The 11,341-nt window shown below is 59.7% G+C and overlaps 3 protein-coding genes across 3 annotated transcripts; 1 reads left to right on the top strand and 2 right to left on the bottom strand.

The window, feature by feature from the left end:
* Positions 1-71: 71 nt before the first annotated feature.
* Positions 72-3,076, bottom strand: TRAVEDRAFT_68498 (uncharacterized protein; the record flags this gene model as incomplete). Its single annotated transcript, XM_008034893.1, has 3 exons — positions 72-2,034; positions 2,088-2,328; positions 2,386-3,076. The coding sequence occupies 3 exons, from the start codon at positions 3,074-3,076 to the stop codon at positions 93-95; spliced, it is 2,874 nt and encodes a 957-aa protein (XP_008033084.1). The 3' UTR covers positions 72-92.
* A 1,161-nt stretch (positions 3,077-4,237) lies between these two features.
* TRAVEDRAFT_68497 (NAD-P-binding protein) lies at positions 4,238-7,043 on the top strand. Its single transcript, XM_008034892.1, has 13 exons — positions 4,238-4,287; positions 4,346-4,353; positions 4,410-4,463; positions 4,523-4,528; positions 4,580-4,621; positions 5,057-5,160; positions 5,207-5,250; positions 5,318-5,377; positions 5,426-5,576; positions 5,637-5,774; positions 5,838-6,114; positions 6,237-6,319; positions 6,468-7,043. Exons 1-13 carry the CDS (start codon positions 4,251-4,253, stop codon positions 6,724-6,726), a joined length of 1,263 nt encoding a protein of 420 aa, XP_008033083.1. The 5' UTR covers positions 4,238-4,250; the 3' UTR covers positions 6,727-7,043.
* A 2,360-nt stretch (positions 7,044-9,403) lies between these two features.
* Positions 9,404-10,779, bottom strand: TRAVEDRAFT_110335 (cyclin; the record flags this gene model as incomplete). Its single annotated transcript, XM_008034891.1, has 2 exons — positions 9,404-10,456; positions 10,510-10,779. 2 exons carry the CDS (start codon positions 10,777-10,779, stop codon positions 9,404-9,406), a joined length of 1,323 nt encoding a protein of 440 aa, XP_008033082.1.
* Positions 10,780-11,341: the final 562 nt, after the last annotated feature.

The following is an 11,341-nucleotide window of genomic DNA, read 5'->3' as shown; positions in this document are numbered from 1 at the left end:
ATGACATGTGTCCGGGCACGCACCATCTATAAAGTTCGAAACTCAAGAAAGGGAATTGCGTCTCTACGTTTGCGGTAGGAGCGTCATCTGCATCACCGCCCCACCCTCGCAGCGGTAGCGATTGGCTGTGGTGTGGTGCCATTGGGCTGCTGGGCCGGGGACCTCGACTTCGCCGGCGGCGAACCGCTCCCCTTCTGTTGCGGGTTGCCCGGCGGGGGCGTCCGCTCAGGCGTCGGGCTGCCTGACTTATCCCTCCCTCGTCCCAAGAGTTTCTTGAACCGCGACCCCTGCGCCGCCTTCTCGCGCTCGGCCTCCTTCACCCCAAGCGCGTCGACCATCACGATCGCCTTCGCGGCAGGTGACATCGTCGACTTGCCCGCGCCCGCTGTCGAGTGCGCGAGGGGGTGTGCGGGCGTCGGGACGCGCGAGTCGCTGCTGCTCCGCGTGTGGATCGTCGGGCGCGGTGGGCCACCTTGTCCTGGGCTCCTGGACCCGCCGCTCTTCGCGCGGCCGTCGATGTTCACGAGCACCCAGCCCTCGGAGATCGACGATGAGCGCGGCTTGCCCGTCGCTGTCGGCGCGTTCCCGTTTGCCGCCGCCGTTGGCGGGAGTCTTGGGTGAGAGTACGCCGCCTGCATGAACCCCTTGGGCATCGTGCCGTTCGGCGGTGTCCTGTCGTTCGTGTTCCCAATCCACGCCGCCTCGCTCTTGCGCGCGCCCTCGCCCTCTGCTCTGTGCTGCTCCGGAGAGTGAGCCTTTACTTCGCCCTTGCGCTCACGCGCAACGACGGTCGGGTCGTCTCCTTCCTGGCTGGGCTGTTCTTTGATAGTAGGGGGAAGCATGGTGGAGGTCATGGTGGTAGCGTTGGTGGCAGTCGCTGCGAGCCCCGGAGCACTAAGAGTCCCAGCAGGCACTACGTCATCCTGCCTCTTCTCCTCTTGTGGAGTAGGCGCCCAGGCGCCAGGAAGCGCCGGGCTGGAGGAGAGCCTTTCGAGACGCGGTTCCTGAGGTTCATGCGTCGTGGTGGGGGCGGCGGCGGCAATGGGGGGTGGCGAAAGTGACGGAGGACGCGAGGCGGATAGCTCGCCGCGCGGTCCGCCGCTCTGTCTGCGCTCGCGCGGGCCGTGTAGAACACGCGGAGGCGACGAGCTAGGCTGCGCGAGATCGGCGTCGAGCACGCCCGACATGCCCGTTCGTCGCTTCTCGTCCCCGGGCTCCGGGTCCTTGCCTGTCCAGGTGATTGGGACATCTGTGGTACGCCAGCCCGTGCTCGAGGAGAAAGCAGAGTCGCGGAACGCGCCCGCGCCGAGTAGGGGCGGAGTGGGTATGCGTGGCATGTCGGAGAGGTTGCCCCGCTCAACCCGCACGCTGCCCTGACTTCCCCGCTGGCCGTTGTCAACGCGGAAAGGATCTTGGAAGGGCGTCATAGTAGGCGTTGGCAGGGGTTGGAGGCCATCGAAAGCGGTAGATGCCAGCGGTGAGGATATCCGACGCGCCCTCACTGCTGGGGGAGGGGATGCCATCGGCGTTGGTGCCTGTGAGCCGAGGGATCCAGTTCGAGGTCGTGCAATGTCGTATGGAGAGTCGCCTAGCGCCCCCCGCAGAAACGGATCGTCAAGAGACTGGTGTCGGGAGTGCTGACGGCCCATGGGATTGCTGGCATAGAGAGCAGCTATGGGGGTTGCGGGATTCGAAGTGCGATTCCACGGGTTGAATTCCTGTTGTCGGGCGTCGCCTTGTGGACCAGTGGTATAGAAGACGTCGGGGGTATGCGGCTGGCTGGCCGCTCTGCGGTGGACCGTCCCCACCCCGGTCATATCGACGCTCCCGACATCGCTAGGGAGTTTGATAGACTCGTTCAGAGACGCGTCAGACTTGAAGGCATGAGGCAGCTCCGCTTTCGGGAACGGCTTCTTCAGCTTCGTGCCTGCACTCAGCGTCACCTGTTTGAGGGGGGACGACGCGAAAGGGGAGCTTGAACGAGCTTGGCTACTCGGCGCGTCCGACGCAGGGCGAGCACTCCCAGAAAGCGATCTGATCACTGAATTTAAGAAATGTTTCTGGCAGTTTCTTAGATCGTCACTCACCGGTCATGATGCGCGAAGCCATTCTGCTTCAAGTCCATGCTCGACCCTGTAGGGCTCGCGGGAGGAGATTCAGGTGAGCCATGTTCTCCCGGAGGACCAGTGAATATCCAAAAATCCTTCGTACGGGCACGGCTCCCGATAGTCAGAGACGTAAGCAAGGTGAAGGAATGGCGGTCGAGAGCGCTGAGCAGCGACAGAATTTGTTGCAGGGAGTCAATAGCAAATGTGTTCTCCTGGAACCCTGCGAGGATAAAGGTTACTATCAACTGTGTAGATCGAAAGGCGGAGAGTGACTCACATTTATATCCCTTCAGTTTGAACTCGTATGAGTCACCGAATTTCTTCTCGTCCGCAATGCCTCGTGGCCATGCATTCCGGACGGCTTGAAGGATAGCAGGCGTCAGGGGAAGGGGCGGATCAATGACGCGCAGAACACGCGGGGTGGGGAAAGAGATGGCAAACATCATTGGCCCAGTGTGAGGTAAGGTACTTGTGGAGTTGCTAGGCATGATGGGAATAGCTGACGATGCCGGCGCGGTGGTAGGTCTTGAGAACGCGATAGCGACGCGGTCGTCGTGCTCCCGGCCGTATTCGATGGTCGACAGCAGAGAGTACCCGTACTGGAGTATGATGGAGAATATACCTACGACGAGCTTCTCGGATACGATGTTCTTGAGATTCGCCCATGGCTTGTGGTCGAGCGCGAACTCGAAGAAGTGGGTCGTTTCGTTCTCTCGGCAGGCCATGATGATCTTCTGCAGCTCGAAGAAGCGTCGGAGGGCATTTATGACGCTGTGAGGAAAGCTGTAGAGCCTGACGAAACCAGAGCCCGCGAGGGTGAGGAGAGAGAAAGACGATACGATGCGCTGATCGCGAATGAATTCCTTCCGCGGGTAGAAGAGAGAGGGATGACTAGTCTGGAGGGTAGGCGAAGGGGGCACGGGGGGCTTGAAGACATTGGGTGTCGGGATGGGGGAGGACTGCGCCATGGTCGGTGCATGAAGGGGAGTTGTGGGACGGACTTGTGTGCATGGGCTGGGTGGACATAGAGCTAGTGCGCGACCGCTCCAGTGCCATCAATGCCGCACGTCACTATTTCCCGAAACGCGTGCCGTCCACGTGCACCGTGCTTGTTCGCGTTTGTCACACGCTCAGGTTCGCGCAGACGCGTCCTGCCTCACCTTCTCTGCACCGAGCCATGCCTCCTCCTGCCCGTCCAGGGCCAGCCCCTAGCCGCGCCCAGCATCGCCTGTCCACAGCTAGGGTAGTTCTCGACACCGAACAGACTCTCCACTGCTCACCGCAAAGCCGACGGCTCTCGTTAACGTTATCCGCATGCTGTGCAAGCCTACTCTCCGTCCCAGAACCCCAGAACAAGCTCTGTGTATGAAGCCCTATCGTTGAGGGGAAGCGCGCGTTCGTCCAATGACGCCTCTTGGTCACCAGGACTGGCTGCGAATGAGTTGTGCAGAGCTCAACGAAGTATCGTCAAAGGGGGAGGGAAGACCGCTCGAAAATCTCGAATTCCGCGGGGAACAACCACACGATGACCCTGCGTGTCCCTTCGATCGCACGCGCGGAGGTTAGGACCGCTGCGGCGGCGCAACCTGTGTCGATAGACGATCCCGTAGGGCCTCCGCACGAACAGGACGAAGACCAAGCATAGACCGTACCTTCTAGTCGGCCACTTAGCTGTCGAGAACAGGTGCATCTTCACAGCAGCTCACAGCAGCTGCCTGCGGGCGAACTTCGGTGCATCCCAAGAATACGCCGTCTTGACCCGGTAGAAGGGAATGTTGTGAGTATTACCCCCGATGCGCACATTTGCATATGCGCATATCGTAGCCCACGAGAGCGTAAGAATGACACAGGGAGGTCAAGACCTTGGAGAGCTCCTCGAGACTGGAGAGCGGCGAGACGGTAAGCTCAGGTACCTTGAAGCGCCGGCAGCTGAATTCGGAACGCCCGTCTGCGGTTCCCGGAGCGGCAGGCCCGGGAAACCGGGCCGCCGGGTCACTCGGCCCGTTTCTACACCCTCAGGAGTGCTCGGGCTCAGAGTTCGGACGGCCTTAAATACGGCTGCTACGTTGCCCAGCATGACGAGCTCACCCTTCTTCCCCTTTATCCCCTCCCGACCCATTAACCCCACCCGGATTTTCAGCGATGTCGGCCGAATTGAAGAAGCTGAACATCTTGATGTGTAGGTGACCACTTCTCAGTACCATACGCCTTCGATCACTTACGATGCAACTATCCAGGTGGCACTGTACGTGCTAAGATTCAGACCTCATGGATCTGCAATGCTTACCTTTGGTATCCAAGGGCGAGTACACCACTGGGTGGACCGGCGCTGGTGCCTCAAAATCCGACAAGAAGGTAAGCCGTCTCGCCACAGCTTGTGGAATGCACCATGCTCACCATTACGCTCTCTATAGATCGGCGTATGTAACGCACCTCAATTTTGAAGATACACCTTTCTCATACAGGTGCAGGTCGTCGGGCTGACATGCTTTGACCAACGGAGACTCGGGAAGGTCAGTTGCGCAGAAAGCCTCGGCAGCGGCGAGATCTGTCCTGCAGAACACGTTCCGACACATGTTTCGCGTTCTGGTGACCTACTGAGTGACAGAGGTGACCACTAGTGGTGGATGGGCGTGCAGTGTGTTGCTCGTTCGACGTGAGTGACGGGCTCGCGCCTTGATCTTGTACGCTCGCCATGACGTTACGATGGATATTAAGGCTTACCAGTGCACCTTAAGTGTACTTCAGCGATGCACGAAGACACTTATCCTAGAGTCCCTCAACTTGTGGTTTGGCCTATGAGGTCTTCGTCACATTCTGTCACTCGGAACACAGAACATGTTTCGGAACACGTTCTGCGGAGAACATCCCGCGGCTCCCAGGACGTTCGCCAGTTGCGACGCCCGCGTCGTCTCCTAGAAATCTGCCACTCACCCACACATCTGCAGGTGGACAAGCTGGGCATGGTCGGCACAAATGGCTCGAAGTTCCCCGCTATCCGAAAGCACCTCCAGGAGAACATCGCCAATGTCTACAAAGACATGGACCTCTCGTACGCTTTTCCGCTTGTCGCGTTTGCTTTTCCTAACGTGGCGCAGCTTCGATGCGTACCCAGAGGGAGAGTCTATCGACCCGGAGGCTTGTCAGTTCTCACATCACTTTATCGAAAAGCCAGCCGGTTACTCACCTTCGCTCGCCTTGTACCTCAGACAAACAGGCCATCGACAAGCTGTCTCCCGGTGATGCTGTGATCATCTTCACTCCGGATAGTCAGTGATCCTGGCACATACACCGAGGCGCTTCTCATCGTTATTTAGGCACTCATTACCGCATTTCGCTGTATGCTATCGAGCGTGGCCTGCACGTCTTGGTCACGAAACCCGCCGTCCAGCTGCTCCAGCACCACAATGAACTCGTCGAAGCGGCAAAGAAGCACAACGTAGTATGCTTCGTTGAGCACCATAAACGGTGAGCGATTTGTGCTTCGAATCGCGTCGGCCGACACCCAAACTCAAATTCGGCGGGCAGCTTCGATCCCGTATACAGCGACGCCAAGGCACGCGCTCCGTCTCTGGGCGAGTTCAACTTCTTCAGCGCGTGGATGAGCCAGCCCAAGAGCCAGCTGGAGACGTTCCGTGCCTGGGCGGGCAAGGATTCCGACATCAGGTATGCTTAAGGAGCGTCGGCCGCCCGTTCGAATTTGAACTCACCTAAATTGTCATCTGTCAGCTACTACCTGTCGTCGCACCATATCGACATCCACTGCTGGATGATGCAGGACAGGGCGGTCCCCACGCGTGTCGTTGCGAGCGCCGCGGCCGGGATCGCGACGAGCGAGCCGTTTAACTGCGTGCCCCAGACGGAGGACACGATCACGCTGCTCGTCGACTGGCAGTCGCTCACGAGCGCAACCCACCGCGGCACCGCCGTCTACACGGCCTCGTGGACAGCCCCACTCAAGGCGGGGATCCACACCGGTCAACACTGGTACTACATGGCTGAGAAGGTGCGTACTCAACATCGCAGCACCCGCACCATTGCACGCGGCGCGGGGACCCGCAATTGTCCATGGCGGTGGCACTGCGATCAGAGATATTAATTGCTGATCATCGTGTGTCTGTCGCGCAGGGCGAGATCAACGTCGACCAGGCGCACCGCGGTTACGACATCGTCCAGGATGACACGGGCAAGGCGTGGTACAACCCCTTCTAGTACGTCCTCCGCTCTCATCGTGCGACCCCCCGGACTAAATCAATCACCTGCATCTTTGTCCTACGCCCCCGACCCGACCTCACCCTGCATCATTCATCGCCCTTGACGTCGACATTGCCGACACATTTCCGTCTTCGCCGGGCGCAGCATGAAGTACTCGCCGTCGGAGAGCGGGCACTTTGACGGCCAGCGCGGGTACGGCTACGTGTCCATCGAGAAGTTCATCGACGCCGCGCGCAGCGTGAATGCGGGGCTGACGCAGCCGGCGGACTACGACAAGCACGGGCTGCCCACAATCGCGAACACGGTGCTCACCACCGCGATCCTGAACGCGGGCCGCATCAGCCTCGACGAGAAGCGCCCGGTCACGATCAAGCACAACGACGGCCAGTGGGTGCTCGAGTGAGCCCGGGGAAGCGAAGGTGCGGCGGGTTCTTGTCATGCGAAGGTCTGACTTGACGGATGGATGGGAAGGCTTGGGGGCGGCGCGCGGGGGCGCGAGAAGCTGCGTATCTGCATGTATTGTGGGCGCGCGTCCGGGGTAGAATGGAGGAAGATCGGCGGCTGGTTCCCCGCCTCCTGAGCGGGGTCGGGACACCGGGTGCGCACATGGTGGTACGGGACGTGGAGGGGAAGAAAGATGAAGTGCTGTCCAGTGTCCGCGCTGTATGTACGATAGCTTAAACGTTGGATCTTCTCGCCGTTCGGCGTCGAACTCGAAGCTAGTCTGCGCGCGCAATCCCCCTATGATGACCTCAAACAGCCTCTTCGGACCCGCTCGGGCTCTAGGCCTGCACACACACTCTGCCAGGGGCGGCCGCCGTTGATGCAGCGATGACGAAGTGCAAAGGTCGATGATGCTGGTACGCTCAGGAGGACGCGGATTTGGAACACCGCGCACGGTAGCACCGTTCCTGCCAGCGCTGGCACATCTTTCAGCTGCACTCCTGCTCCACCGCGGCCGCGACCGCGCGCACGTTGCACGCTATCCTCCCGACCGGCCCTCGATCACAGGTACCAGGGTGTTGCCACCCCTGCGAGCTTCCCAGCGTGCTCAACACTTAGCACGCATCCCGGCCGGGCGCGCGTGCGCACACAAGACGAGAATATCGAATATCGATAGCTGTGGTGGTCCGGTGGTGGTGGTGGCACGCCCCTCGGCGACTCGACGCGTCACCGACCCACCGGAGACAGTGTTATCGAGACTAGCGATAACCTATAGGAAACAAGGCGGTGGAGGCCATGGGTCTCGCCGCGATCGCCGCCGCGCCCTCCAGCGCGACCGCCACCGGGGCTAGCGGCGACATTAGAACTCCTGCCTGTCACGCAACTTGTAAGAGATGCGATGGGATGTATATTTCCGCGGATATGAGGGTGCGAGTATTCCGGGAAGCTGTACTCACTCGCGCGCGGCGGCCTGCTTCCTGCGTCCTGCGTCTTTCCGGGAATCCGAACGGAGCCGGTGTATTGTATGGTGCGCCTTGGGAGCACACGGCGCACCACCCTCCCCTCGGGCCCGGGCGCAAGGTGCGGGAAGGCGAGGGCTTGAATCGGCTGCTGATGGCACTTGTAGGAACGAGTAGGAACTATTCGCGCGCCGCGAGCACCGGGCTGCCCATGTCTGCGCATCATGCCCCTCGGAATCGAGATTCGACATACGCAGATATCTCGCTCGCCGCCGCGCTCGGGTGCGGTCCGTCCAGTCTGCGCGCGGGCGTCGCACCACCCCCAGCCTGGGGCCGTCATCACAGGCTGCACGCGCACCGCCCTCCTCACATGGGCACCGGTGCGTCGCAGCAGCCCAGGCGGTCACGCCATGGGCGATGGCCCAGCATCATTCCCCCGCCGCCCCCGTGCCTGATCACTCAAAGCCACCGAGGGTGCTTCGAACTATTCGCTATCCGGCGAGGTGTGAGTCCTGCGCCTCCTTTACCTCACCCTGGTAACGTAGAAGAACAGAACGCGGTCTGCGCCCGATCATTCGAACAGCCCGCGCCCGTGTGCTGCGTGCGGCCGGGGTGCGTTCGTGCGTCCGCCGCAGCATATTCAGATCGCCAGTGCATATCCATCTATCGCGAACGCCCGTATCTGACCCTCCGGGGTTTGCGCGCACTGCAGCTGTCAGGGATCGAGCCTAGCCGCCAGACTGTCGCACCCTGCCTGCGCTCCTATCCCCACCCTTGATCGAGCCGGCGTCGCGCCCGTCGTGCTGCAGCTTAGATGCAATAATATAATTTGATGCTCGATTGGCAGTAATGTAAACGACAGGAATGCGCGGAACAGTGCGGCGAGCCCTTCAGGCCCAGAGTACGACAGTGGTTGATGTGATTGGATGCTGCGACATTGACGAGACTGTACGGAAGGAGTCGACTAAAAGGACGATATGACACAATGCGCGCGGGGAGGGTGGGGGACGAGGGATGCTTCAAGGACGGGGGGAGTGCAGTGAAGAATGTACAATAAACGTGAAGAATAAGATAGAACGAAGGCGGCGACTTAAGTTGGATCGGGGTTCGGGTGGGGGGAAGAAGGGAAGAGGATGCTTGTCGCGTAAAGCGATCCGGAATAGGTGCGCAGATGAAGGGAAGGTCGGGATGCATAGGATAGAGTATGTTCGAATGAATGTTGAACACAATGTCCGCGGGGAAGGGGTCGGAAAGGTGCCAATGCTGCAGTCGAACGACAGATACACCGGGGGACGGCGTCCAGAGGGCCGTCCGTAATCGTACACGGGGAGAGGCGTACACTGCGGTGTATCGTGAACGTCAGCCGTCTGAATCGACTTCGACTTCTTGTACTCGTATAGGCGACGGCGTCCGACACTTGGAAGGGGGGCGGGAGAGACGAGACACGATTGCAGAGGAAAGAATGCATGGTTGAGCCGATGATGTTGATGATGAGGAGACAGATTGCGTGGAGGGGGTGCCGAAGGACGACGTGTATGGTAGTGTTGATACATTTTGCTGGAGACGAGAGACGTATTGCATCGGACGAGCGACAGCGGAGGAAAGCTTTTTACAACCCAGGCAACGATGACAAGCTTCGACGAGCGGAAGCGACAAGTTCTGAAGGCCACAGCTGCTTCACGAGACCACGGCAGGTCGAGGTGACCCGACGTTCAGGTTGTGAAGAGCCTGGCGCTGGTACTTGACGAAGTCGTGAGGCAAGAACTGCTCAGGAACTTGCTCGATGAGCTGCTTGTTGATCACGGGCTCGAACTTCGGGGAGGGAAGGTTTTCCTTGTCGTCCGACATGTACGAGCTCCCGAACGCGTCGCTAGAAAACATAGGGCTAGTTGGCGTCGCTGGCATGTCGTCCGATAGGTCCGAAGCCGTCGTGGAGACGCTCATGGGCGTGCACACCTTGGGCGAGTGCGTCCGCACGGGCGTCATGGGGAAGGCGAGCGTATTCTGGAGCTGGAAGCGGCCGCCTTGGAGGTAAAACTGGAGAACGAACGTCGCCGCCTTCGAGTAGAAGGCGTAGGAGTACTTCTTGACAAGCGTCTCCGACAGGTCGTTCGCGTGCTTCGCCAAGCGGTTGTCCAGGTGCTCCACGATCTCAAGGCACTCCTCAGTCTCCTCGAAGATGCGACGGCTCTTTCCACAGAGGGAACGCGCAAGCGTCAGCGAGCCCAGCGCCACAGCCGAAGATGGGTACTGGCAGAACTCGCGGTAGAACAGCGTGATCTCCATGAGAAAGCGAGCGACGTGTTGCACTTTCTGCTCCTCGATGATCGGGCCACAGCAAAGGATGCGCAACCACGATTCCGCCGTCGGGTGACCCAGCGTCCACTGAATTGTCGAGAGAACGTGGCCCTCCATCTGGATGAACGCCGACTCGTCGTAAGTCTCCTGGCACATCTGAGCGAGGTCCTGAACAGTAGGTACGCGCTCCTTGGCGTCCTCGAACTTCGCAGCGATCCAGAGAGCGGCGCATCCGACAAGCTGGTAGTGCTTGACGTAGACGATCCGCTTCGAGACGTAGCGGTCGATAATGTTCAGCGTGAGGTAGAGCGTTTCGGGGCGTAGCCTGAAGACGAAGTGAAGCTCCACGAGGAAGTCCACCAAGCAGGGACGCATATGCCATCGGATCTCTGGTTGTTGGTCCATCGACACCATATGACACATCGTGCTGCGCTGCAATACGAGTTCAGCGGACACTTGAAGGGAGCTCGTGCACTTGGACTCACCTCCATCTCGTGCATATATCCACGAATCTCGTCGTGATACTCCTCTTCCAGGTAGATACCTTCCCGGCGCAGAGCGCTGATCTGCAGGTACCGCTGTCGTTGCGCGATTTGCTCCGCCTTCGCAGCACGAGGGGTCTTGCGGATGAGGGAGTGGGGCGGGTAAAGTGGTGATTGCCTCCGCGAAGATTTCGACACGCCGTATGGCGATGGCTTCTTCTTGGGGTAGGCAGAAGGGCGGGCGGCCCGGGATGAGTTGGAGACGTCCTTCATGTTACCGGGGGAGGCGGGGGGAGGAGGTGAATGACTCAAGGGAATGCTAGACGAGGAGGAGCTCGAGTGAGCGACTGCGCCGGCAGAAGACGAGACGAAAGACATCGGGAAGATTAGATCCAACGAAAGTTGCGCGCGCCAACGTTGGGAGAAGTAACGTATTCAAACGAACAAGGGGAATCGCGTAGAAAGAAGACAGACGGGGTATGCGAACCAAGAAACAGCGAGAAAAAAGAGAGAGACGATTATGGGGAGAGGGGGAAAGACAAACAGAGCGGCGAGAACATGAACACTACACTTCACGGGGCGGAGCGAACGCACGCGACACTGCGCCCGATCATCACATCCCAGAGCGACAGAGGCAAAAAGTGCGCCCAGAGAGAGAATACGACTGCTACGCATACAGGGAGGCCAAGACGCAGAGAGGGGCACTTACGGGAAAAGATCATGCAACAACTCGGGCGGAGTCGCGAGCTGTGGTCGTCCGTGGCTAAGTGGACGAGGGTGGGTGGAAGAGCGTCGAGATCGCTGATCCGGGGGAAATTAAGGATCGTCAGCGTGA

The sequence above is a fragment of the Trametes versicolor genome, assembly GCF_000271585.1.
Source record: "Trametes versicolor FP-101664 SS1 unplaced genomic scaffold TRAVEscaffold_1, whole genome shotgun sequence".
Taxonomy (NCBI): domain Eukaryota; kingdom Fungi; phylum Basidiomycota; class Agaricomycetes; order Polyporales; family Polyporaceae; genus Trametes; species Trametes versicolor.
This window is presented reverse-complemented; position numbering and strand designations above follow the sequence as displayed.